General features: G+C 41.0%; 1 protein-coding gene across 1 annotated transcript in view; it reads right to left on the bottom strand.

Moving 5' to 3' along the window:
- Positions 1 to 14,103: 14,103 nt before the first annotated feature.
- ELOVL4 (ELOVL fatty acid elongase 4) overlaps positions 14,104 to 27,577 on the bottom strand; it is a 55,526-nt gene continuing 42,052 nt past the window's right edge. Inside the window, exons 4-6 of the mRNA XM_024194653.2 lie at positions 23,425 to 23,596; positions 17,399 to 17,526; positions 14,104 to 15,145 (exon numbers count right to left, since the gene is read on the bottom strand). Of these exons, the coding sequence (XP_024050421.1) occupies positions 14,870 to 15,145; positions 17,399 to 17,526; positions 23,425 to 23,596 (576 nt within the window). The 3' untranslated portion in view covers positions 14,104 to 14,869. The remainder of the gene's footprint in view (positions 15,146 to 17,398; positions 17,527 to 23,424; positions 23,597 to 27,577) is intronic.

Genomic DNA, 27,577 nt, shown 5'->3' with positions numbered 1-27,577 from the left:
TTTTTAATGAAAATGCACAGATGGAGAAAAAGTTTGTTTGTGTGCTCCCCCGCAATGTGCAGCAGACTATTTCTTCAGTGATTATTACATAAACTATAATAGGTATGCTGGTTTGTCATCTGTGGTATGTGGGGGCTGATATTCAGATACATGTGGCTATCACACGTTCTGCTTTAGTTCTGAAGTAATTTCCAGGTAACCGCAATTTCATTTTCATTCTTTAAAAATGTTTAAGAACATAAGAATGGCCATACAGGATCAGACCAAAGTTCCATCTAGCCCAGTATCTTGGCTCTGGCAATGGCCAGTGCCAAATGTTTCAGAGGGAATGAACAGAACAAGGCAACTTCGAGTAATCCATCCCGTCATCCAATCCAGCTTCTGAAGCATGGGTTTATATCCCTGATCATCTTGGCAAAGAGCCATTGATAGACGTATCCTCCATTAACTTCTCTAATTCTTTTTTGAATCCAGTGTGACAGACCCAGACCGGTTGGGTGCAGGAGTCTGGTAGAAGGAAAAGATACTGGACACTGGATGAATAGTTTTCTGTTCTCTGAGTGACCAGGTCAGGGGTTGCCCCAGAGCAGTCAGGAAGGTGCTAAAAGCAATTAAGTCAGGCAGACTCCATAAGACACCTGGAACCAATTAAGAACTGATTAGAAGCAATCAAGGGAAACAGGCTAATCAGATCACCTGAAGCCCATTTAGAACCAGCTGGGACTAGTTTAAAAGGAAGCCCCTTCAGAAAGGCTGGCTGGTAGGAGCTGGGAGTAAGAAGGTGTATTGTGGGAAGACTGGGAGAAAGAAGGTATGCAGTGAAAGAGCCAGAAGGACAAGCATGGTCAGGTACCAAGGAGGGTGCTAGGAGGGTCTGTTTGGGGAAGTAGCCCAGGGATGTGCTATAGCTCTGGTAGTTGCCCAGAAAACTACCTGTTGCCGGTGCCATTAGGGTCCCTGGGCTGGAACCCGGAGAAGAGGATGGGCCTAGGTCCCCCCCAACCCTCTACAAAAACACTCCCCGAGTAGGAAGACCGGGACTAAAGAGGGCTCTTACACCAAATCCATTGACTGGCCGATGATGAAGATGGATCAGTAAGCTGTAACCCTTGCCTCTAGGAGAGGAGAGAGGCTACATTGAGGGTCACAGCAAACCTCTGAGGCGAGCCCTAACTGCCTAGAAGCACAAGACCCCCACCCCTGAGGCAAAGCCGGAGCTCTGCAACACCAGTTATACTTCTGGCCTTCACAACATCTCCTGGCAACATGTTCCAAAGGTTGACTGTGCGTTGTGTGAAGAAGTACTGCCTTTTGTTTGTTTTAAATCTGCTGCCTATTAAATAGCAAGATTAATAGGATGCCTTTTTAACTTTGAATTTTCTATTATTTCCAGATTTTACTCATGTGTACGGTAAAATACATGAAGAGTTTGAACTTTGTAAAATCCACGCAATTAAGGTTTAAGGTTTACTATGCACCATGTGTCTTAGCAATCCTATTTAAACATTTTGGGCAGAATGCCGCTGTCCTTGATCAGCCAGGACATCCACTGAAATCAGCCAGAAGTTAAAGACCGTTTTGCTCAAATCCAGAGTGAGCCAAGAACTTCCACTGATTTCAATGGAACAAGGATTTGGTCCTATCCAAGAAATATTACATTTTTGCTGATTGCCTGTAATTAACATGACAAGGTTGGAAGGCTTTTTCTTTTCTCTTTATTAAACTTTGGTAGATCACAGAATACCTCATTACAAAACCTCTAACAATATTTTTATCGTTTAATAAACACTCACTCCCCCATAGTCCTAAACTCTTGCGAGCAGTGTATAATATATATGTTGACATCAGAGTACAAAACTGTAATTTGTCCCTGTAACCCAATAATTAGTGACAAAATTTAAACTAAATATTGTAATGACCTGAAAAGAACTTGTTTGCTCTATTGTATAGAAAAATACCCACTTTTCTAAAGTGTTTTGACATATTTGGTTTGAAAGCACTATGTAAATGCAAAGTATTTTTTTCTATTTAATCCATTAACACTATACAGCTTTCTATTTATTAGACATTCTAAAATAAATAAGTAAATTTGATTGCTTTGAATTATGAATGACAAACTGTAACAAGTGTAACTGTTTCCTCAGTGCACATAGCAATTTTCTTCTAGGCTTTATAAATTAACTCATGATAACATTGCAGGGCAAAAAGACAGACAGACATGCACATTGGTTAAAGAGAGAGAGAGACACGTTTCCATTAAAAATTTAGCAGCCATTAAGAACAATTTTTACTGTTTTCTTGGGAAAACCTGGATACATTTTGCTTACACCCAGCCATTGGAAACTAGAGATTGAACTGAAGAACAGACTAGATGCTAAACTGAAGAAACATGAATCTGGAACTAAATTCTGCAACCCAAGCTGCAGATTCTAAACTTTCAAACATACTGGGCAATAGTTGCTCATGTGTCAATATATGCTAGGGACTGCTCTAACTTACAGCAGCTGGCTGTGGCTCCTAAGGGGCCATATGTCAGCTGAGAATTGCAGTGAGGGAACTCTGCTCTGCCCCTCCCATCCCAGTCTCCTGGCCCCTTATGCCTAGGAATGAATGAGGGAGAGTGTAGTCTAGGAACCAGCTCTGATAGCTTTATGCCAATTGAGTATTCACCTCTACCAGGGAAATTCTCAACAGGTCAGCTGTGGCCAGATTATGTTCCCTCTGTGCTACTCAGCAGGCACAAAAGTGACAGATGGGGGACTGGGCTGGCCCAAAGTTCATACCTCAACTTGAATTAAACGGCAATATTCCTTTGGAATCTATTTTATTACATCACATGTCCTCCTACACTCTTTAACATAAAAAAAGAAAGAGAAAGAAGAAACCCACAGAACATATTGTAAGAGTAGGCATCTGACTGGGAGACACAGGTACAAAAAGAAACAAAGCAGATCTAAAGGAACTCTATGGAATAATACTTAGCACTTGTATAGCACCTTTCACCTGCAAAGAGCTCTAAAATATTTTAAGTCTGACAGACCAAAAGTCAAAGAATTCAGAGCAAACGTTTACTTGTTTATGTAAGCATTATAGGTGTGCAGATCTAACACTCTGTCTTTAACTTAAGCAGTTGTGGCTAGGAATTGAGATGCTTGTTGTCATTCTAAGTGTTTTGTAAAGAGCCAAGTATGTTCACAAAACACTGTTACAGGATATATACATAATAAATTGGTAGCAATAATAATAATATCGTAATGGTCTCAGAGCACTGCAGTAGCGAGATACAATAGCAAAAGTTAAGGAAAGAGCTTGGTTCATGGTGCATTGTGGGAGAATTCTCTATCCATTGCCTGGCACTTACCCAGAAGTACTCTTATACCACCACCACATTCAGTGGAGCCATTTTTGGGTCTGCACTCTCCCTGCAACCAGAGCCTGTAAGTTGGATCTAGCACCAATGGAAGAACTGCTCCAACTTGCCCTCTCATTGCTATTTCAGCATGCAAGCAGAGCATCTGTGAGACACTGATGGAGACTCAACTAGCAGCCTTGGACTAAATATATCCTCAACTGCCATGAGGAATCATAATACAGGCACTGTGGACTAAATACTATTCATACCCATAACACTAAATACATACTCTGATGCCATGTGGGCTGGCAATACAGGCAATCTGGGACACTTCAGCTATGCTAGGAGGATGGTCCAGCATGGCCAATTTCTAAGCTGCGTTGTACTTGCAGGAAAGGGAAAGTAAGATGCGTAAGTCTAATAACTCAAACCCATGTTTCTAACAATAAGTGTGCAACTAGTAAAATTTCATGCTAACTGCTTAACCTCCCCCACTCCCCCGCATTTCCCAGTATCCATTTTGAATCCCATGTGGTGTCTGGGAGGCGGCCAGGGTCGCTAGGGAAATGGTGTGGCTTCTGCCCTCAATGGAAGCACACTCCAATCCACAGCTTGTACTAATATTTCCATTTCACATAACCCAGAAATCCCTCCCATTGTTAGTATTCATAACAAAATATATGGAAGCCAATACATACCAGGCTCCGGCTTCAGTGCAACTTCTTCTTACTGCTGCTTCAGCTGCAGGCTGCTTTCCCCCAGGCCATCTGCAAACAAGTCTTCTGAATATGGACCCAGGATGTGCTGTAGATGCTCTGGCAGCATAGCCTGATCCTTGACAAGCATGAGGACCAGGGTTACTTCAGCTGCTTGATCCTAAGGCTGCAGGCTCTCCTTTGATGGTGCCTGTGACTGAGGGGTTATAAGTGTGTCACCGCTCCTCAGCAGACTGTCATGCAACACCGCTGGCTCTGTGCTTGCTGCAGTTCCAACCACCAAATTCCTCACAGAAGAGGCAGGTAGACAGGGAGTTTCCTCAGGTGCAGTTGTCATCTCTGACAGGTTTCAGATAGCAGCCATGTTAGTCTGTATCTGCAAAAAGAAAGGAGTACTTGTGGCACCTTAGAGACTAACAAATTTATTAGAACATAAGCTTTCGTGGGCTACAGCCCACTTCTTCAGATGCATAGAATGGAACATATATTGAGGAGATATATATACACATACAGAGAGCATAAAAAGGTGGGAGTTGTCTTACCGACTCTGAGAGGCCAATTAAGTAAGAGAAAAAAAACTTTTGAAGGGATAATCAAGATAGCCCAGTACAGACAGTTTGATAAGAGGTGTGAGAATACTTACATGGGGAGATAGATTCAATCTTTGTAATGGCTCAGCCATTCCCAGTCTCTATTCAAACCTAAGTTGATTGTATCTAGTTTGCATATCAATTCCAGCTCAGCAGTTTCTCGTTGGAGTCTGTTTTTGAAGTTTTTCTGTTGCAAAATTGCCACCCGCAGGTCTGTCATTGAATGACCAGACAGGTTAAAGTGTTCTCCTACTGATTTTTGAATGTTATGATTCCTGATGTCAGATTTGTGTCCATTAATTCTTTTGCGTAGAGACTGTCTGGTTTGGCCAATGTACATGGCAGAGGGGCATTGCTGGCACATGATGGCATATATCACATTGGTAGATGTGCAGGTGAACGAGCCCCTGATGGCATGGCTGATGTGATTAGGTCCTATGATGATGTCACTTGAATAGATATGTGGACATAGTTGGCATCGGGCTTTGTTGCAAGGATAGGTTCCTGGGTCAGTGTTTTTGTTCAGTGATGTGTGGTTGCTGATGAGTATTTGCTTTAGGTTGGGGGGTTGTCTGTAAGCGAGGACAGGTCTGTCTCCCAAGATCTGTGAGAGTGAGGGATCATCTTTCAGGATAGGTTGTAGATCTTTGATGATGCACTGGATAGGTTTTAGTTGGGGGCTGAAGGTGACAGCTAGTGGTGTTCTGTTGTTTTTTTTGTTGGGCCTGTCTTGTAGGAGGTGACTTCTGGGTACTCGTCTGGCTCTGTCAATCTGTTTTTTCACTTCAGCAGGTGGGTATTGTAGTTTTAAGAATGCTTGATAGAGATCTTGTAGGTGCTTGTCTCTGTCTGAGGGATTGGAGCAAATGCGGTTGTATCTTAGAGCTTGGCTGTAGACAATGGATCGTGTGGTGTATCCTGGATGGAAGCTGGAGGCATGTAGGTAAGTATAGCGGTCAGTAGGTTTCCAGTATAGGGTGGTATTTATGTGACCGTCGCTTATTAACACAGTAGTGTCCAGGAAATGGACTGCTTGCGTGGATTGATCTAGGCTGAGGTTGATGATGGGATGGAAATTATTGAAATCAGGGTGGAATTCCTCAAGGGCTTCTTTTTCATGGGTCCAGATGATGAAGATGTCATCAATGTAGCGCAAGTAGAGGGCTTTAGGGGCGTTAGGGGACGAGAGCTAAGGAAACGTTGTTCTAAGTCAGCCATAAAAATGTTGGCATACTGTGGGGCCATGCGGGTACCCATAGCAGTGCCACTGACTTGAAGGTATATATTGTCCCCAAATGTGAAATAGTTGTGGTGAGGACAAAGTCACAAAGTTCAGCCACCAGGTTAGCTGTGACATTATTGGGGATAGTGTTCCTGATAGCTTGTAGTCCATCTTTGTGTGGAATATTGGTGTAGAGGGCTTCTACATCCATAGTGGCCAGGATGGTGTTTTCTGGAAGATCACCGATGGACTGTAATTTCCTCAGGAAGTCAGTGGTGTCTTGAAGATAGCTGGGAGTGCTGGTAGCGTAGGGCCTGAGGAAAGAGTCCACATAGCCAGACAATCCTGATGTTAGGGTGCCAATGCCTGAGATGATGGGGCGTCCAGGATTTCCAGGTTTATGGATCTTGGGTAGCAAATAGAATACCCCTGGTTGGGGTTCTAGGCATGTGTCTGTACAGATTTGTTCCTGTGCTTTGTCAGGGAGTTTTTTTTAGCAGATGGTGTAGTTTCTTTTCTCAATGGGATCAGAGGATAATGGCCTGTAGAATGTGGTATTAGAGAGCTGTCTAGCAGCCTCTTGGTCATATTCCAATTTATTCATGATGACAACAGCACCTCCTTTGTCAGCCTTTTTGATTATGATGTCAGAGTTGTTTCTGAGGCTGTAGATGGCGTTGTGTTCAGCATGGCTGAGGTTATGGGGCAAGTGATCTTGCTTTTCCACAATTTCAGTCTTTGCACATTGACGGAAGCAATCTATGTAGAAGTCCAGTCTGTTGTTTCGACCGTCCGGAGGAGTCCACGCAGAATCCTTTTTTTTTTAGTAGTGTTGGTAGGGAGGATTCTGTGGGTTAGTATGCTGTTCAGAGGAATGTTGGAAATATTCTTTGAGTCGGAGACGTCGAAAGTAGGATTCTAGGTCACCGCAGAACTGTATCATGTTCGTAAGTCTGGAGGGACAAAAGGAGAGGCCCCGAGATAGGACAGACTCTTCTGCTGGGCTAAGAGTATAGCTGGAAAGATTAACAATATTGTTGGGTGGGTTAAGGGAACTACTGTTGTGGCTCCTTGTGGCATGTAGCAGTTTAGATAGTTTAGTGTCCTTTTTCCTTTGTAGAGAGGCAAAGTTTGTGTTGTAAATGGCTTGTCTAGTTTTTGTAAAGTCTATCCATGAGGAAGTTTGTGTGGAAGGTTGGTTTTTTATGAGAGTATCCAGTTTTGAGAGCTCATTCTTAATCTTTCCCTGTTTGCTGTATAGGATGCTGATCAGGTGGTTTCGCAGTTTCTTTGAGAGTGTGTGACACAGTCTCTCAGCACAGTCTGTGTGATATGTAGATTGTAATGGATTTTTTACCTTCAGTCCTTTTGGTATGATGTCCATCTGTTTGCATTCAAAAACAGACTCCAAGGAGAAACTGCTGAGCTGGAATTGATATGCAAACTAGATACAATCAACTTATGTTTCAATAGAGACTGTGAATGGCTGAGCCATTACAAAGATTGAATCTATCTCCCCATGTAAGTATTCTCACACCTCTTATCAAACTGTCTGTACTGGGCTATCTTGATTATCCCTTCAAAAGTTTTTTTCTCTTACTTAATTGGCCTCTCAGAGTTGGTAAGACAACTCCCACCTTTTTATGCTCTCTGTATGTGTGTGTATATATACTCTCTGTATATGTGTGAGATTATATATATATAATCTCCTCAATATATGTTCCATTCCATGCATCCGAAGAAGTGGGCTGTAGCCCACGAAAGCTTATGCTCAAATAAATTTGTTAGTCTCTAAGGTGCCACAAGTACTCCTGTTCTTTTTGTTGTCATCTCTGGCTTCGAAGTACTCAGTCTTCAGCTGCTTGACTCACTGCCGGCATTGACAGGCAGTCCAGTGGATCCCCAATGCTGCCAGCCTTGCCTAGATATTTTTGTATACATGGTTGTTTCTGGTGCTCTTGCAGAAGTTGAAGCTCTTCTCTCTTCACACCACATTTTCACCAGAATTTGGCTGTGTTCCTCTGACCAACTAGCAGTGTGTTTGATGTCGGACTTCTTGTTAGTGCTGGCCATAGCTAAAATACCATAGGGTTAAGTGTGTTTCCAGTTAAGCATTCCGGGTGGCAATGAAGGGTTAAATGCTGAGCAGCTGCATTGGAATCAGACAGGTGCTTTTGGTTCCTGGGAATCGAGTGAGAAATTGGGGGTGGAAGGACCGGGATACACAGGCCTAAGGGTTTGTGGGATAGTGATGGCAGACTATGGACAGGAGCCTGGTGACCTAAGCTTCAGCTACCTCCACACTGCAAACTGAATGGTCTTGAATTTATGCCACAGTGTGACTTGGGCTTGGTCCCATAATCCTAGGTAATCCTCAAACCTGAGCCATGAGAGGTTTCTGGCATGAGTCAGAAGACTGTGTGGCTGGTGAGGGGGTTGGGCTTAAACCTCAGTTTAAGCCCAGGTTTACTAAGCAACACAGACATACCCTTAGGGTATGCCTACACTGCATTTGGGAGCAAGCCTCCTGGCCCAGGTCCACAAACTTGTGCTGATGGGGCTCACAATAGTGCACTAAAAATAGGGAGACAGAGATTGCTTGAGAGCACAAGTGCCAGCCTGAGCCGCAATGTCAAAGCAACATCTGTCCACCTATTTTTAGTGCACTACCGTGAGCACTAGCACAAGTCTGTGCTAACACAAGTCTATGGACCTAAGCTGAGTATCTCGCTCCCAGATGCAGTGTAGACATACCCCTATTAGGCCTACTTTACCACTGCTTTGTACCTTGTGTGTAGTCATTTGCTCCTGAGCAATGAGGGAGCAAAGTAGGTATAAAGTACTATTAAGTCACAATTTTCCACTCCTACCAATGATGGGATTGTAAAGGTGTAAGTGACTATGCAAAGGACAAGGCCATGGGGAATCAGGCCCAATGTCTGTAAAGCACTTTGAGATTCTCAGATGAAAGGTGCTGTATAATTACAAAGCATTATGATGCAATTACTAAATCACGTAGCTTTACTTTTTAATTTCTCTTTTCTTAGTATTAATACTGCAAAGAAAGGAGTGTCTAAGGCCCTCAGATGGTGCAAGGTTTCTCTCCTCAGCACTTTCTCCAGTGTACAATAGGAGAGGAGAGATTTTAGTAATAGGCTGGATTCTGAGGGCTTCCATCAACATGATCATTATACTCAGCCATTTCACTGGCTCCCTTTACTTATCTGAATTACTCACTCTCTTCTGCCCATGTAACCAAGGCACAATACTATTGCTGTTACAACAAGTTGGAAAAGCATCAAATGCTAACCCTGCCCAGTTCCAGCTTCTGCTGGCCTAAGCTGACATTTAGGACCACATATGGCACTGACTTGCACACTGTACAACCTCTAAGACATCTATGGGTGCACAGAATCTAAGTTGAAGCCAAACTCTTCACTAAGTTTTCAGTTCCCTGACTAGGACTCCAAAGTCTCCGGACTAATCTTCTCAGACCCAAGCTTAGTTTAGAAAATCCCCCAAATCATAAAGTGGAAGAATGTGCCTGAAAAATGTTCCCTGTGAAGTATTGTGCTGTGTGACAAGTTACTTTAGAACAAAGGGAGTGATGCAATTAGAGTTGACAAGTTTTACAAAGCCAAGTGGGACACTGAGAGAAAAAAACCTATCTATATGAAAATCATAACCAATGAACTCCTGAACAGCATGAAAAATAAATTTTATTTTAATGTTTACAAAAGCAAAGCATCCTATGCACAAGAAGCCTCCCTAACCACTCATTACCTCTATTTACATGCATTATTGGCAAATAAAACAAACACACAGAAAGCAAGTATTTTTTCATTCTTTGGAAACAAAAGTAATTGGACCAAATTCTCTGCTGATGTAAATGAGCACAACACCATTGACTTTAGTGGAATTTCAAGAGCTTATACTAGCAGAAAATTTGTCCGATTAATTCTGGCACCACATTGCTGGGTGACTAGAAGTCAGAGATGACTTGCTACTTCTCACCCTTCTAGATTTTCATTGCTTGTACTTGCAACTGATTCAAGACACCCAGTAATAAATCTCCCTTCCATCCAAATTGCAACATGCCAAATTACAAGCTTTTATTTACAAGTTATGGCCTCGATATTGCACCAAAGCAATGCCTGGTTTAACTTTACACACCATGAGCAATCCCACTGAAGTTGGTAAAGGTGAATAAAGCTAAGCATGTTCACAAATCTTTACAGAATTAGGGCCTGTAAACCTGTATCCATTCCCAACTTCGAGCACATGGTTGCCAGATGTACTAGAAGCTTATTCTGAGGAAGAGACTTTTCCCTTATCCCATTAACCGTTTTCTTAAAATGCTCTCTACCATTGAATGGAGTCATTGGTCAGCTATCAGAGCATGCATGATATGTGATGTCTGTAGGTATGGATGACAATGATCCCCCAATTAATGTGCATTTGAGACATCAATATTTATTTTCATAGAATCATAGAATATTAGGGTTGGAAGGGACCTCAGGAGGTCATCTAGTCCAACCCCCTGCTCAAAGCAGGACCAATTCCCAACTAAATCATCCCAGCCAGGGCTTTGTCAAGCCTGACCTTAAAAACCTCTAAGGAAGGAGATTCCACCACCTCCCTAGGTAACCCATTCCAGTGCTTCACCACCCTTTTAGTGAAAAAGGTTTTCCTAATATCCAACCTAGACCTCCCCCCCTGCAACTTGAGACCATCAGGGCTGCCCAGAGGATTCAGGGGGCCCGGGGCAAAGCAATTTCAGGGGCCCCTTCCATAAAAAAAAGTTGCAATACTATAGAATACTATATTCTCGTGAGGGCCCCTTTGGGGCCCGGGGCAAATTGCCCCACTTGCCCCCCCCCCTGGGTGGCCCTGGAGACCATTACTCCTTGTTCTGTCATCTGCCACCACTGAGAACAGTCTAGATCCATCCTCTTTGGAACCCCCCTTCAGGTAGTTGAAAGCAGCTATCAAATCCCCCCCTCATTCTTCTCTTCTGCAGACTAAACAAGCCCAGTTCCCTCAGCCTCTCCTCATAAGTCATGTGTTCCAGCCCCCTAATAATTTTTGTTGCCCTCCGCTGGACTCTTTCCAATTTTTCCACATCCTTCTTGTAGTGCGGGGGCCAAAACTGGACACAGTACTCCAGATGAGGCCTCACCAATGTTGAATAGAGGGGAATGATCACATCCCTCAATCTGCTATTTTACATTTGAACAAGGGGCATTGTGAGGTTCCCAGCACCCTATGCCTAAAATGACCAACAAATGCCATTCACGTTTGAAATGCCTGGCATCAGAGCTATAATCAATGAAAGCAGCTTGGTTTTGGTGGTTAATCCCTAGAAGCATCCAAACGTCCTATTTAAAACTTATCAGTTACTTCTCAAATTGGGAGTACCTGTTAAGAACATATATAAATCCTAGTTTGCTTTAAAAAAAATTAAGTTATCAAGAGATGAAGTTTCACTATGGGAAATAGGGTTGAGGAGATATGTGTGGGATCAGGTACAAGTGGTATGACAGCTGATTGGTCCAAAGATTTCAAAATTTCTTAGGAAAGACATCCCTTTCAATGGAAAAGTCCTAGTTGCCAAATGGTTAAATAGAGTCATGATTATATAAAAAGTGAATAGCAAAAAAATAATTCACTATACAAATTTTCAGCACTTAAGTTTTAATTTTGTGTATCTGTACACGTATTTTCACATGCATTCTACTTTGTCTACATCTGGAGCCAAATTCTGAGGTGCCATGGACAATCAGGCAAGGCACAGAATGGGCAAGACAGTGAGTTTCTAGCAGTGCATACATGTGCATTACTGCCTCAAACCTGAGGAAAGAGGATGAACTGCAAAATGTCAACTTCGGCTGTGTTCTGCAGCTCTGGCTTCTCAGACACAGGAAGGAATAGAAAGAAAGTAGAAGTATTCCACTCACAGCCATGCTATGCCATTCGTCAAACTGCAGAACGCTCCACCAATAAGAGACATCATACTCAGGCTCAAAGTAAGACTGAATCATACGGGCATCAATAGACAAGAACTGGATCAAGGAAAACCCTGTAGCAGAGGACGGATGCTGCAGGCTCAATGCTACCTCAGTGACAATGTTGGTAAACGCTATGTATAGCAGTATGCCAGGAAAGATCTCTATAACTGGCTTTGCCTGTGAGCCCAGCTGACATAAGAGCTGTGCCTGCACCTGGATTCACTCAGAATGTAGTTTTACCACCAGCAAGCTCCCCATTTACAATCACCAGCTGACCCAGAATTCCAAAGTCATAGACCCAAAATTCCAATGTAAGATTTGCCTAACTTCCTGCCATAGGCTTCAGCTGTTTTCATCCTTATGTGCATATTTGATGCATACAGTAAGTGGGAATTTGGTTCCCAAATACTGGTCAACATGCAAGATGAAATTTTTATTTCAAAGATGTGGCAGAGAGATAACTGAACCTGTACCAGAACATTTCTCGAGAGGCTCTTTAGGAGCCAGAAGATGTTACATGTATGCATCACTTTATTTAATTTGGCTTAAAAAGAAAGGAAATAAAAGCATCCAAGCCAAAATGCTAGTTTACTAGAAGTAGGGAGAATACATGCAGATTTGTTTGAGAAAGACCTCGACCCTTTTCCCCTCCCACATGCTTTATGACTATCATTTCACAGAAATATACATTTGTACAAATCCAGAGTATTTTTGGAAAGCATCAAGACTAAGCCAATAGGATAATTAATGCAGTTCCAGTGCAATAAAGCCTCTATGCTCTAGTCATCCAGTACCCTGTCATGTATTCTGCTTGGGGGTAGGAAGAGGGCTTACTACTGAAGAACTGACTTCCAATTTAATCCCCATTTCCAGTACTACAGGCTATGTCCTCAAGTTTTCTTCCTTGCATTCCTATCTTGGTATTTGGATACAGAGAGAGTTTTCAGTAAAATGGGGAAGGACAGAAACATAGTAACAGAAGAAGTGTTGGTTTTGTTTGCCTATTGTTTATTATAGGGCGGATGGATAACAGTTAAAATTTTTAAATTGTGTTGGATATTTTAACTTCTACATACAGAGCTTCTTATAAATTCTTTACTTTAAAAATTGTACCATTTCCTCAGTGTAAGAGAGCTGACTAGTGATGCACCTGTTTTTAACCACAAATGTCAGAAATGTATCTGGGAACCAGCAGGACAGCTCTTGGGATCTAAACAGAGAACTAGGAGTTAAGAGCTCTACGTTCGAGTCCCAGTCCCATCATATTCATTGTGAGCTGGAACAAGTGACAATTCTCCATGCCTCAGTATCCATCTAAACAGAAAAGGAATAAGAAATACTGCCATGCTTTCCTCACAGAAGGAAAGCTTAATCTTTGTGAAGTGCTATATAAAAAGGCTTTGTCTTCTTATAGCTGTTTTGACTAAGGAATGATAGGCAGAGCAACCCTGTAACTAAGGGCACGTCTTCACTACCCGCCGATTCGGCGGGTAGCAATCGGTCTATCGGGGATCGACTTACCGCATCTAGTGAAGACGCGATAAAATCGATCCCTGATGGCTCTACCGTCGACTCCGGAAATCCACCGCGGCAAGAGGCGGTAGCGGAGTCGACGGCAGCGGTCGACTTGCCGCCGTCCTCACAGCCAGGTAAGTCGACCTAAAATACGCCACTTCAGCTACGCTATTCACGTAGCTGAAGTTGCGTATCTTAGGTCGACCCCCCGCTGTAGTGTAGACCTAGCCTTAGACTGACAAGAGCCAGCACTATTGGAGGAATGCCAGCCAATCTACCTCTATCATTTGCATTAGGCAGTGGCCTGCAAACAATACCAGATGTGTAGTCTACAATCATCAAAATACTAAGATGCAAGACCAACTTATGGGTAGATATTTCCAGAATATACCTGCAATGTATTTGCTGTAAAGACATACTTTAACGGCAGATTCTCTCTCCTGATGAAGTGTGCCTGTTTTCTATTTAAACGTGACTGGCGTCGAATGCACGTAGCATTTGCAAAAGAAGGATTAAGTTCTACAGTATGTTCCCCCTCACCATAACACCATACAATCATTTTGAGTGTTAGCACCATGGGTTTAATGCAGGTGGGGGACAAGGTAGAATAACCTTACATCAGATGGATTATTTTAGGCTGTGAGATGTACTTTGTTTCATATAAATATATTTTTTTAAAGTTTTTTCCCCATTTAATCACATCCAAAATACCATTCCAAGCTTGCATTGAAAGAGACAGATGATAATTCTACAAAACAGGTGAAAATGTATTTTTTCAGGAAAGCAATTTCTTTCTCCAATTAGCATTAACTGACATTTATATTAGAAGACTCCATATTTCAGAAATTAAAGTTATTTAATGTTAAATGTTCTTTTCAGCAGATTAAGAGGTAGGTATATTTCCACAATAGAAGAAAAATTGTAGCAGACACTAAATCAAAACAAGGAGAGTCTGATAAGTCAACAGACTCTGTTCAGCATATAAACATAACTGTGTCTTGAGATATCTCTAATTAATGATAAGAGTTTGTATTTTCAGATAAAAACATACAACATCATAATTTGGAATTTAATAAATTTCTGGCAGAAACAGAAATATTCAAAAGCTGCCCTTTTCCACATAGAAATGTGGGCTTCAACAAATCATTGGATCATTGGTAATATTAACCTTTGGACTGCTAAAACATGTTATTTACTGCAATTCTTTCTTACATTCACCAGCACCAGCAGTCTAAAAGTTTACACAGAGATCATCAAATGCTTGATAATTACATAATTACAACAGCAATTTAACTTGAAGTATTTTTGTTAAAACAATCTTCATAAATAATGAAAATATCTGTGTTCTAGCTCTTCGGTAACCTAAGGGTTAATTGGTACATTGTGTTTCTTTTTTTCCCCTCCTTTTTCTTTTTAAACCAAACTGGAGGTTCCCCACTGCCAGCAATGGTTAAGGCCTGGATAAGTTACTCTCCTTTTGCTTTTTCCTTTTTCTGCTTTTTTCCATTTTCCACCACTAGATTGTTTTCTAGTTTGCTTACACCGTTTGCAACAGCACCATTCACTATTTTGCCATTCTTAATGGGTTCCTTGGGCATTTTATATGTCCGATAGTAGAAGTTACCAAACAAGAAAATAAAGGTGACAGCATAGATCATTACACCCCAGTGCATCCATTTAGGGAAGGGACAGTCGATATAAATAGACATGGCTGTGTGGCCAAGAGTCACGTGGAACTGAATCTGAAAAAAAGAAAATATTGCATAATAAGCCATTTGATGCTATATTAGGTTTGACTATACCAACTTTTATTGAAAATACAATAATGTATTAATTATAAAGAAAAACACAATTCATGGTTTACATAAGTAATATATAATTGCAATATTTCTCTACACTAACAAATACAAACAGTAGTAAAACATTTACATTCACGGCATTAAGTTTTATAAGGAAGTTACTAGAGATTAGACTGCTGTTCCTTTACAGTATCTGTCACAGAATCATAGAATATCAGGGTTGGAAGGGACGTCAGGAAGTCATCTAGTCCAACCCCCTGCTCAAGGCAGGACCAATCCCCAGACAGATTTTTGCCCCTCATCCCTAAATGGCCCCCTCAAGGATTGAATTTACAACCCTGGGTTCAGTAGGCCAATGCTCAAACCACTGAGCTATCCCCCCGAGATCATGGAAAGCTGCACAGCAGCTACACAAATCTCAGTACTCTAGGAACCAGAACTCTGGTCTCAAAACAACGTATGCATACGCTGATTACAAACATGGGCACCTCAACTTCTGATACCCTCCAAACCCTGTTGCCAAAGATGGCTCCACTCCCTACTATTCCCTCCCTCTACTGCTGAGGAAGGTCAAGCCTTCAATGCTTACAAATAATTCTTTTTAAATTTAATCAAATTATTTTAAAAAGCTCTTCCTTTCCCTCAGCTCCAACCACTATTTTTATTTACCATACAGAGACAACTATTGTAAAGGCCTGGCTAAGGGCTGCTCTACCTACAACCTCACACTGAAATAACAAATTAAATGAGTCTTAATTTAAACGGTCTGTTATTTCAGTGCAAGTCTGCTTGTGGACACGTCTTTCAGAATACAACTATCCTATTCTGACTGAATTAAAAGTGTCTACACACAGACTTGCACTGAATTAACAAAAGGTGCGTATTAAAACTGATTCAGTTATTTTGGTGCAAGTTTGTGCATAGACAAGGCCTATAAAAACAACAGGAAAAAGCCTTTTAAATTTTACATCTGCCAGTTAACTCAAGCCTACATTTTGAAGTTGATAAGGAATACAGAATTACTTTTCTGTTCTGAGGCCCCATGATTAAAAAAAAATATGGACATGGATTGGCGCACGGGTACTTACTGTAAAAAGTAGCATACAATATACAACCTTTGGTCTATATATTTTTAAAGATTTATTATAAAACACAGCATGTAGATCATAATTTAATACAATACATACTATCATCATGTACAGGGGAAAAGAAAGTTTGGGCAAAGAAGAAATTATCTAAGAAAAATCTTTGATCTGTGACATTAAAAAATGAAAATGGGAGTGACTGCTTATCGCTTACCCCATTATATGCCACAGCCCAACAGTGATTGCAAGTCATTACCTCTTGGCTGCTGTTTGGTAGTTTATGTGGAAAGAGTAAGTGGACTCAGCCTAGCACATTATGGATTTTTGTTCACACAACACAAAACCCATAATTCACAGCTGGAACCAAAGGACACTCTTCTTGACAGTCTGAGAAACCAGGAAATGAATAGACCTGGAGGCTTTCTCCCCTTAGAGGAGATCCCTGGTAGTTCAGAGTTGAAATAGCTCAGTAGGGCACCGTTAGGAAACTGTCATCACTTTGTGTGTTGCACCTGCTCTGAGGTTTGAAATACATGCTTCAATCACCAATGCTGTTTCACTAACACTAAAATTCATTTAAAAATGTAAAAAGAACTAATGGAAACATCATCAGACGCTTAACTACAGTCTGCACTAGCAGGTGCTGCTGTGTAAATAAGAAGATTAAATATAGAACTTTACAGTGATTGTCTTTTCCTTTGAAATAAGAGATTACGTTAAGGGCACAGAATAGTTTCATGGTATAACTGCCGACTGGTAATCAGGTGTTCATTATTTCTGTCATGCCACTATAATCAAACTGATACAGATTTGATTATTTTGCAAAAGCAAAATAACAGTTTAATTACTATTATTGGCTAATTGCATATTTTGATTGTTTTAAAGAATAATCAAATAGCAATTTTATGTGTAATTATTTCAAAAGTCCATTGCACTTCTAGAAATATATCAACTTCTGACTTGATCTGTGAATAAGTGACAGCCATCCAGCCTCGTGCTTGGCTGGTACACCTTTCGTTTGACAGGGAGAGAGAGAGAGAGAGAGAGAGAGAGACAGACAGACAGACAGACAGACAGACAGACAGCAAATTTAGAGAGAGATTTTACTTACCAATTGTAATATGGTCAAGTATCGTTTCCACCACAGATATTTCTGAAATTTAGGGCCACAGGCAGCTAATCCATAGTACATGTACATAACAACATGAATAAAAGAATTCATTTGGGCTCCAAAAAAAGCTGTTCAGATATAAAAAAAAAAAACAAACAAACAAACAAAAAAACCATAGTGTTATTTTTAAACATGAAAACCAAAAAGTTACCTCTATTTTTTTGTATTACACAGTAAAAATAAAATTGGCACATTTTGTACTTACAATCTTGTATGTATTGTCAGCACTAATAGTAATATGCATAAAAACTGAACTTAAGTTGAAATCCACATCTTTTGTCCATTAGACAGGTTTGACTATGTAGGCTTGAGCCTATAAACATGTACCAAAATTAAGTAACTTGGTCATGTGAGTAGTCCCACTAACTTCAATGGGACTACTCACATAAGCAAAATTATATGGGTGTTTGCAACATGCAATACACCACTTTTAACAATCTATTGTTAAAAAAATGAACTTTAAAACAATAGCACTGATATTTCAGGATTGCCCTTAACATTTAATAATTCTTTACATTTAGGCTAATATTGCCATCTACGGATGGCTAAAATTAGGCACCCAAATACATAGAATGATTTTCAAAACAACTGAGCACCCAGCAACATCCATTAACATCAATGAATTACAGTCTCCTGAAAACCAGAACCACTTACATAGGTGTCTAAGGACTTAAGTATCGATGGAGTTGTTCCCAATTAACTCCATGTGTGGACACTCTTATTTCAGAATAAGAGTGCCTTGTTCCTGTGGGTTAACCTAACCAGAAGTAGCACCGCAAATATGGAGTTCATCAGGAACATGTGTAGACAAGCCCTTAAAATATGGACTTGAATGTCAAACTTTAGGCACTCACTCTTGAAAATCTTGGCCTGAAAACTTTTCAGTAGAAAGCACTGTTTGATTAGGATGCAACAGCAGGAGAGGCTGTTCTAGATTTGATTTTGACAAATAGGGAGGAACTGGTTGAGAATTTGAAAGTGGAAGGCAACTTGGGTGAAAGTGATCATGAAATGGTAGAGTTTATGATTCTAAGGAATGGTAGGAGGGAGAACAGCACAATAAAGACAATGGATTTCAAGAAGGCAGACTTTAGCAAACTCAGGGAGTTGATAGGTAAAATCCCATGGGAAGCAAGTCTAAGGGGAAAAACAATTGAAGACAGTTAGCAGTTTTTCAAAGAGATATTATTAAGGGCACAAGAGCAAACTATCCCACTGAGTAGGAAAGATAGGAAGTATGGCAAGAGACCACCCTGGCTTAACCAGGAGATCTTCAGTGATCTAAAACTCAAAAAAGAGTCCTACAAAAAGTGGAAACATGGTCAAATTACAAAGGATGAATATAAACAAATAACACGAGTATGTAGGGACAAAATTAGAAAAGCCAAAGCACAAAACAAGATCAAACTAGCTAGGGACATAAAAGGAAAAAAAGAAAACATTCTACAAATATATTAGAAGCAAGAGGAAGACCAAGAACAAAGTGGGCCCATTACTCAATAAGGGGGGAAAGACAATAAACAGAAAATGTGGAAATGGCAGAAGTGCTTAATAACTTCTTTATTTCGGTTTTCACCAAGAAGGTTGGTGGCGATTGGATGTCTAACATAATGAATGCCAGTGAAAATGAGGTAGGATTAGAGTCTAAAATAGGGAAAGAGCAAGTTAAACATTACTTAGACAAGTTAGATGTCTTCAAATCACCAGGGCCTGATGAAATGCATCCTAGAATACTCAAGGAGCTGACTGAGGCGCTATCTGAGCCATTAACAATTATCTTTGAAAAGTCATGGAAGACGGGAGACATTCCAGAAGACTGGAAAAGGGCAAATATAGTCCCCATCTATAAAAAGGGAAATAAGGACAACCCGGGGAATTACAGACCAGTCAGCTTAACTTCTGTACCTGAAAAGATAATGGAGCAAATAATTAAGCAATCAATTTGCAAAAATCTAGATGATGATAAGGTGATAAATAACAGTCAGCATGGATTTGTCAAGAACAAATTGTGTCAAACCAACCTGATAGCTTTCTTTGACAGGGTAACAAGCCTTGTAGATAGGGGGGGAAGCGGTAGATGTGGTATATCTTGACTTTAGTAAGGCTTTTGATACTGTCTCGCTTGACCTTCTCATAAACAAACTAAGGAAATACAACCTAGATGGAGCTACTATAAGGTGGTGGCAAAACTAGTTGGAAAACTGTTCCCAGAGAGTAGTTGTCAGTGGTTCACAGTCATGCTGGAAGGGCATAACGAGTGGGGTCCTGCAGGGATCAGTTGTAGGTCTGATTCCGTTCAGTATCTTCATCAATGATTTAAATACTGGCATAGAGATTACACTTACAAAGTTTGCAGCCGATACCAAGCTGGGAGGGGTTGGGTTGCAAGTGCTTTAGAGGATAGGATTAAAATTCAAAATGATCTTGACAAACTGGAGAAATGGTCTGAAGTAAATAGGATGAAATTCAATAAGGACAAATGCAAAGTACTCCACTTAGGAAGGAACAATCTGTTGCACACATACAAAATGGGAAATGACTGCCTAGGAAGGAGTACCGCGGAAAGGGATCTGGGGGTCATAGTGGATCACAAGCTAAATATGAGTCAACAGTGTAACGCTGTTGCAAAAAAAGCAAACATCATTCTGGGATATATTAGCAGGACTATTGTAAATAAGACATGAGAAGTAATTCTTCCGCTCTACTCCGTGCTGATTAGGCGTCAACTGGAGTATTGTGTCCAATTCTGGTCACCACAATTCAGGAAAGATGTGGACAAATTGGAGAAAGTCCAGAGAAGAGCCAACAAAAATGATTAAAGGTCTAGAAAACATGACCTATGAGGGAAGATTGAAAAAACTGGGTTTGTTTAGTCTGGAGAAGAGAAGACTGAGAGGGGACATGATAACAGTTTTCAAGTACATAAAAGGTTGTTACAAGGACGAGGGAGAAAAATTGTTCTTCTTAACCTCTGAGGATAGGACAAGAAGCAATGGGCTTAAATTGCAGCAAGGGCGGTTTAGGTTGGACATTAGGAAAAACTTCTTAACTGTCAGAGTCATTAAGCATTGGAATAAATTGCCTAGGGAGGTTGTGAATCTCCATCATTGGGGATTTTTAAGAGCAAGTTGGACAAACACCTGTCAGGGATGGTCTAGTAATACTTAGTCCTGCCTTGAGTGTAGGGGACTTGACTAGATGACCTCTCGAGGTCCCTTCCAGTTCTATGATTCTATGAAAAATATTATTTAGATAGTAAATATACTTCAATCTTTAAAAAAAAATTAATAGTTGCACTTTAGACATGCATGTTCTAACAGATACTATACATCTGCAAAGTAGTGATGGCCTAGGATTCCAAACAGCAAATCACACATTGCTACACAGCTAACATTGCCTAAAGGATTACTGTCATGCAGGCGAGAGTGTCTTTTCTTGCCAGAACTCATGGTAATTTCCTCTGCAGGGTAGGATACCCCTTGCAAGACAGTAATACTTTTTTTTTGGCAACATGGACTGTAGGATTTCCCTGTAATTTCATTTGAAAATCCTCATGTACGGCTCAACCTTAAAGAGACACTTGTCAACTTGAATTTTCAAAAATTGATTCATTCAAAATATAGCATGTAAAGAATTTTTACTTTTGAAAAACTTCTCACACACTTTTATAACATTTTTACTGCTCCCCTGCTGATGCTTGGAAAAGTCTTTTGGGTGGGCCCCAAAGCAACATTAAACAACATGCTTGAGCCCACCCCCTTTTTGCTGTGCACATCCATGCCTGCCACTTCTTCAGTGTCACCTTTGCAGCTGCTGGTACTGGTGAATGACCTCTTGCAGGTCTTGAGGAAGAGCAAGTGGGGTGGGGACAGAGAAGTTAGCCTCCCTTGTAGCCTAGTGACTAGGCAGCTCCCTCAGAATGTAGGCGACCCTAGTTCAATTCCTGTCTGGCTAATAAGCAGGAAGAATTAGAATTTAGTTCTCCCATCTCTCAAGAGAGTGTCCTGATATTATGGCATGAATCTTACTCAATCTCTCCTGTTAAAGGTGTATTACTTTGGAGAAATGAACAGTCACCGGGAGCAGGGACTTGCACTTGGGTCTCCTACATCATAGGGGAGTGGCCTAACCACCAGGCTATAGAATCATTCTCACTCTTTCCCTGACCCCATGACTATTCGTTGTTGTTACGAATTATTGTGAATTGGCACTCTGATAGAAAATTTAGACGTGCTGGTATGTAGGCAATGTGTCATCTGCTAGAAAACAGTGGAACAGACAGGGCCGGCGCAACCCATTAGGCAACCTAGGCAGTTGCCTAGGGCGCTACAATTTGGAGGGTGGCGACCGCAGCAGTATTTCGGCGGCAGGACCTTCCGCCGCCTCTGTGGGGGGCGGCATTTCGGGGCAGGACCTTCCGCTGCCTAGGGCGGCAGAAAAGCTGGCAGCGCTCCTGGGAACAGATATACACAAAGAAATCTGTAACAACTTGACACGTATCCTAGTTTATATTCGGTGAAATCCTGACCCCATGCCAGGCCACTGTTGCTGCAGAAGGGCCACAACACAGACCTGCTGCATTTCTTCTGTTGGTACCAGGAATTGTAGAGACTAAACAACTGGACCACAGAGTTGAGCTGAGCTTTGAAATGGCCCCTTGCATAGGTTTATGGGAGTCGAGGGCACTCAGCAACTTACAAGATCAAACTATAAGGGGCTAAAAGGTAAGGGGTTCACTGGAAAATGGTAGTTGGGACTACAAACTGCACATATTCAATGGTCACAAACCTCATGTAATGAGTACAGTGAACAGTAATAACTGCACACGCAGTGAACCCAGGATTCCTCTCACCCTAAGGCTGGATTGGGGAGAATTCCATCCTCCAACTCCTGTACGCAAAGCTGTAGATATGAATTTCAGCCCATGGGCTGAAATATTTATATAACCACACATTTTATATTCTAATCTACATATAGTGTGTGAGTGTGTAAAAAATCCAAAATATATTTTAATATATGAATATTTTAACAAAGGATTAATTTTAGTCTGGATTGCATGGATTATTATTGCAAATTATTTTTATAGTTATTTTTACAGCCCTTTACAAACAGAATGGGACATTTTCTTCCAACCTCTGCCTCAGCAGAATTCGAGAGAGACAAGGCAAAGCAAGACATGACACAGGGGAACAATGCAGGAAAAGAAGGGTGTAGAGAAAACAATGGAAGTAAGATTTCCTTGATGTGAAATTTATAGGAACAGAAAGGAAAAGAACGTTAATTATAGATTTGCGTCATTATAAAGCTTCTACAACTGATTGACACGGGTTTATTGCTAACCTTCAAATGAGTAATTCAGATTTTGATACTTGTTTTGTTATAAAACAAAACAAACCCAAAACTCAGTTATAGGGCCAACTTCTATTCTAGTAAAAATTCAGAATAGCTCCATTAACTTCAATGGATTTAGACTGGAGTAACAGGGAAGCAACTGGCCCATAGTTCTGATTCCTAGTTCTCTGTAGCTGCAAAATGTTAGATTAGGCAGGGTTGTTGTAGCTGTATCGGTCCCAGGATATTAGAGAGACAAGGTGGGTGAGGTATTATCTTTTATTGGACCAACTTCTGGTGAGAGAGACAAATTTATCTACCTGCTCCATATAGCAAGGTGACAATTTTTTTAAAGAGGGAATTTGTAAAAATGGAATTTCAGTCTTGCATTTGATGCCTGTGAGTAAAGTGTTTTGCAATTCATAAAACTACAGCTCTGTTCTCTCTTCCTCCCCCTCATTTCACACAGAAGGAAGTTACACTTATGTAACTGCTATGATCCAGTGCTGTTTGAATAGACTTATCATATAGTATTCAGTTAACTCCATGAAATACTGGTTTTTTATTAATTCCAAATAGGCTGATTCTCACTCTTATGTCTATATTGCCTTAAGAGAAAAAGACAGTTCACTCACCTTGTCCTCCTGGAACCCACTTGATACCAATCCACCACAAGGTGAACATAGTGAAATGGTGATAGACATGAAGGAAACTGATTTGGTTAAATTTCTTCCTCAGGATGAAAAATATTGTGTCCAAGTACTCAATTCCTTTTGAGACGAAGTACCACCATAAAGCACCAGCTATCTGCAATATAGGAACAAAGATCCTAATGATTCTTAAATAAATAATTAAATGAAATTAAAGTTAATTACATCAATGTGCTGTGAGGAAGAAATGGAAGATACGACTAGCATTTTTGGCAGTTTCTATTCCATTTCTGAAAAATGCCCTGAATTCTGGGTTATTTACAGCAGGAGTGGAATCATAGGTTAGGAGAAGTCAGTTATGATTTAACTATTAAACATCTGGCAACATCAGAGCATTAGACTTCTTTGGATTTTACTCCAGCCAAGGATGTAGTTTTTTGTAACTTCTGAACATGGGTTCAATATACTATTTTATAAAGGATACCGTATTTTACAATTTTGCTTCTCTTTATAGATGGCTGTTTACTATTTCTCATGTACTTCCTCTTTACCTTAGACTCTTCTACAGAGATTGCTACTGAAAGTCCTGTATGCAAGCAGACCACAATTTGACATGGACACAGAAACAAGGAGGCACATACACCACGATATGGTTAAATGCAGAGGCCACAACTTTACTAAAACCCTTAACCAATGGAGACCATTCCCCAATACTACCTAGCTGGGCTGTTCCAGTGTGGATTTCAACTGGGTAACAATGGTGCCTGATTCTACAAACTTGACAGGCACATGTGAGGGCAATACCCTCTTTACATGCTCAGGCCTGCTCTGGAAGTCAGAGTCTATCCTGCTCCCTTCCTCCATGAAGAAGACAGGAGAATGGAGAAAAGGGGAGCCATACACTGAACAAGACACACCCCATCATCATGCAACAAATTGCTCTGAGCTCATGCCCAAGCAGCCCACTGGGTTACAGGGGATTCACATTTGACCATTTTTTAACCCACCAACCACAATGGAGCCTGCTAAAGTTGTGACAATGTAATTTACCTCGTCCAAATCCAGACCTCAGATATGCTGAATGGAAGGTGAAAACCCCTACACAGCAGTTTGCCAATTTTGCCATATGGGAAAAATTCTTTCCAGTCCCCAAACAAAGTTTGACAATTACCCTAGCCCAGGGATTGGCAACCTTTGGCACGCAGCCCATCAGGGAAATCCGCTGGCGGGCGGGGACCGGTTTGTTTACCTGCAGCGTCCGCAGGTTCGGCCAATCGCAGCTCCCACTGTCCGCGGTTTGCCATTCCAGGCCAATGGGGGCTGCGGGAAGCGGCGCGGGCCCAGGGATGCGCTGGTCGCCACTTCCCACAGCCCCCAATGGCCTGGAACGGTGAACCGCGACCAGTGGGAGCTGCAAATCGGCCGAACCTGCGGACACTGCAGGTAAATAAACCCATTTTCAGGATTTCCCTGATGGGCTGCGTGCCAAAGGTTGCCAATCCCTGCCCTAGACCCAGCATCGTAAAAGATCTAGCTCATTCAATAAGGGTGAGTAAGGTCAGGGCTCAGGGCTGGATTAACAACTCTCATGGCCTTGGGCACATATTCTAAGCCACCTCCTGAAAAAACAATCGAAAACCCCCCAAAACTTTGAACCTTCCTGATACGATGAAAAACCTGTTATTTAAAGAATTAACAGAATAAGGGAACAAAACATGCACCATAGCTGACATTAAGAATTAGCTTTAGCTAGCAATTAATATTTATAGTTAATACATTTCCTCAGAAGTACTGCCTGCTCAATATCGCATGTCAATTTAGACACTAAACACTTTAGCAATTCCATGCAAGGACTGACAGAGAAAACAGATAACTAGTTCACTACAAAGGAAGCAGAAATAGAGCAATTTGGTTTCATGTACAGACTACTGCTGCAGCCAAATATAGTGGAATTCAGAAACAGTATTCACTAGAGCAAGATCATCTAGAATTACTACCCAACTTTGCGCAGACTTTGTCTTATCAATTCTTCTCCAAAACAATTTATAAAAAAGCAAAAATAGGCATTGATATCAAAACAGCTATCTCTAGAGACCTGATATACACTATTCTAATTCTCTGATATTTCATAAAAATGTAGTGTTTCATACTGACACTGTGTTCAATAAACAACCCAAATTATAATCAGGCTTATTTTTCAAGCTTTTAAGACTAATTTCTAAGATAGTAATTTTTGTTTTTGATAAAGACGTAACAGCAAAAAATTAGCCATAGAGGTAAAGCAATGCATTGTAAACACAAATAACTGAAATGCAGTAACAAACATACACTATAATTAATAATGTAACATAGTGAATGGTGTGTCTGATAGGTGAAAAAAAACAAATACCATTGCTATGGGCATTTCTCTCACTGTAAAAGCTATACAAAACAATTCATACCTTTTGTTTGCAGCTGTTTTTTTCTGAGATTTAAGCAAACTAAAGTCAGTGATTAGGTTGGCAAAGTTCATTTCTTGGACCAATTCTGTTCCCTCAAAAGCATTCAAACTGTTTTGCTGCACTGTGGATCTTGGTTCTTTTTTTATCCTATCCATCTTTGAAAATGACTGCTCTCCTTCACATTTAGTCACGGATAGGTTGAGAAAAATTCATAGGCCAGTGTCAACTTTAGAAAATGTAGACACCAGACAAGAAAGTTTTGGTCCAAGTCTTGAGGATAAACTGCTGTATATCTGTGAACTTCATTGACATACACTCAGGGCCGCCCAGAGGATTCAGGGGGCCTGGGGCAAAGCAATATCGGGGGCCCCTTCGATAAAAAAAAATTGCAATACTATAGAATGCTATATTCTCGTGGGGGCCCCTGCGGGGCCTGGGGCAAATTGCCCCACTTGCCCCCCTTCTGGGCGGCCCTGCATACACTGAACCCAGTTTAAACAGGTCTTCAAAGCACTCATATAGCACATTGAAAGCATCCAGTCTGTGACGTAGACAAGCTGCAAGTTTGTCAGTTCTTTCAAAAAAATGTTTCAGTGCAAAACTGATGGCTTCATTCAAGTACTGGCTCTACTGCCTCTTCAGACTCACCCTCAATTGGTTTTCTTTTACGGGGACGACACACTCATGTTGACAGTACAACAGATTCCACTTACTAGTGATCCGGATATTAACGACTTCCAGTTACTAGCAAAATTTTGCCAGGAACCAATCCCAACCCAATGACTTTAATATTAATGGGATTTGGATATTGGCAATGGCATGCCACTTATTAACAATATTGTTTTTGGAAGAAAGGCTACATCTGCAGGCAGGTTTATGAGGTTGCAGCCAGGGAAGGAAGCATTGGGACATACGGAGCACCTGCCACAGGAAGGTTTGCAGGGCTGAAGCCAGGGCAGGCACATCCCAGCAATTCCTTCCCTGGCTGCAGCCTCGCAAACCTGCCTTTCGCTTATTAGCAACTGCCAGATAATGGCAACTTTTTTCTGCCATTTCCGAGGGATTGCTAATAAGTAGAATATACTGTATTCACAAGTAGCATACACATTTTCTTTGCACTGAATTCAAAATCCTCAAACTGTTCACATAATATCCCAACAAATATCCAGGGAGCACAGTACATTAACACCAACACTTAGATCTATGTCCATCTTCTGTAGCTGGGTGCTGGTCAGTTTGAACTGCTGAAGCACAGTGTACAAAAGAGTGCCATGACAGCTGTCTCCAATTGTTCCATTTTCATCTGAAGATAAGTTGCATATAAACAAGTGTCCGGAGGCTGATTTATATTTTTTGAAAGACCTTCCAAGGCTTGTTGAATACTTCTATAGTTTTGACACAATGGCTTGGTAGAATCGGCACAATTACACCACTGAGTATCTGACAGACTTTTGAGAGTCAACAATCTCTGGCTAGTGTCAGTATTTATGTTGTGGAAATGGATTTCCATCAATATATTGAGGCAGAGTGGAAAGAATAGAGTCACTGCATAGCCCCCCAAAAATGACTGCATCTGAGCAATTGTTAACACTGTTGACTCCGACTGAACGTAGTATTATCATACGGTTGTCCACAGCAGACAGACACATCCAAAACTTATTTTTTTATCATAGCCACCACAGCTTTGGCCATTTGCA

The sequence above is a fragment of the Terrapene carolina genome, unplaced genomic scaffold (genome assembly GCF_002925995.2).
Source record: "Terrapene carolina triunguis isolate 2854851 unplaced genomic scaffold, T_m_triunguis-2.0 Scaffold42, whole genome shotgun sequence".
NCBI lineage: Eukaryota > Metazoa > Chordata > Testudines > Emydidae > Terrapene > Terrapene triunguis.
The sequence above is the reverse complement of the archived record's forward strand: the minus strand, read 5'-3'. Positions and strand labels throughout refer to the sequence as shown.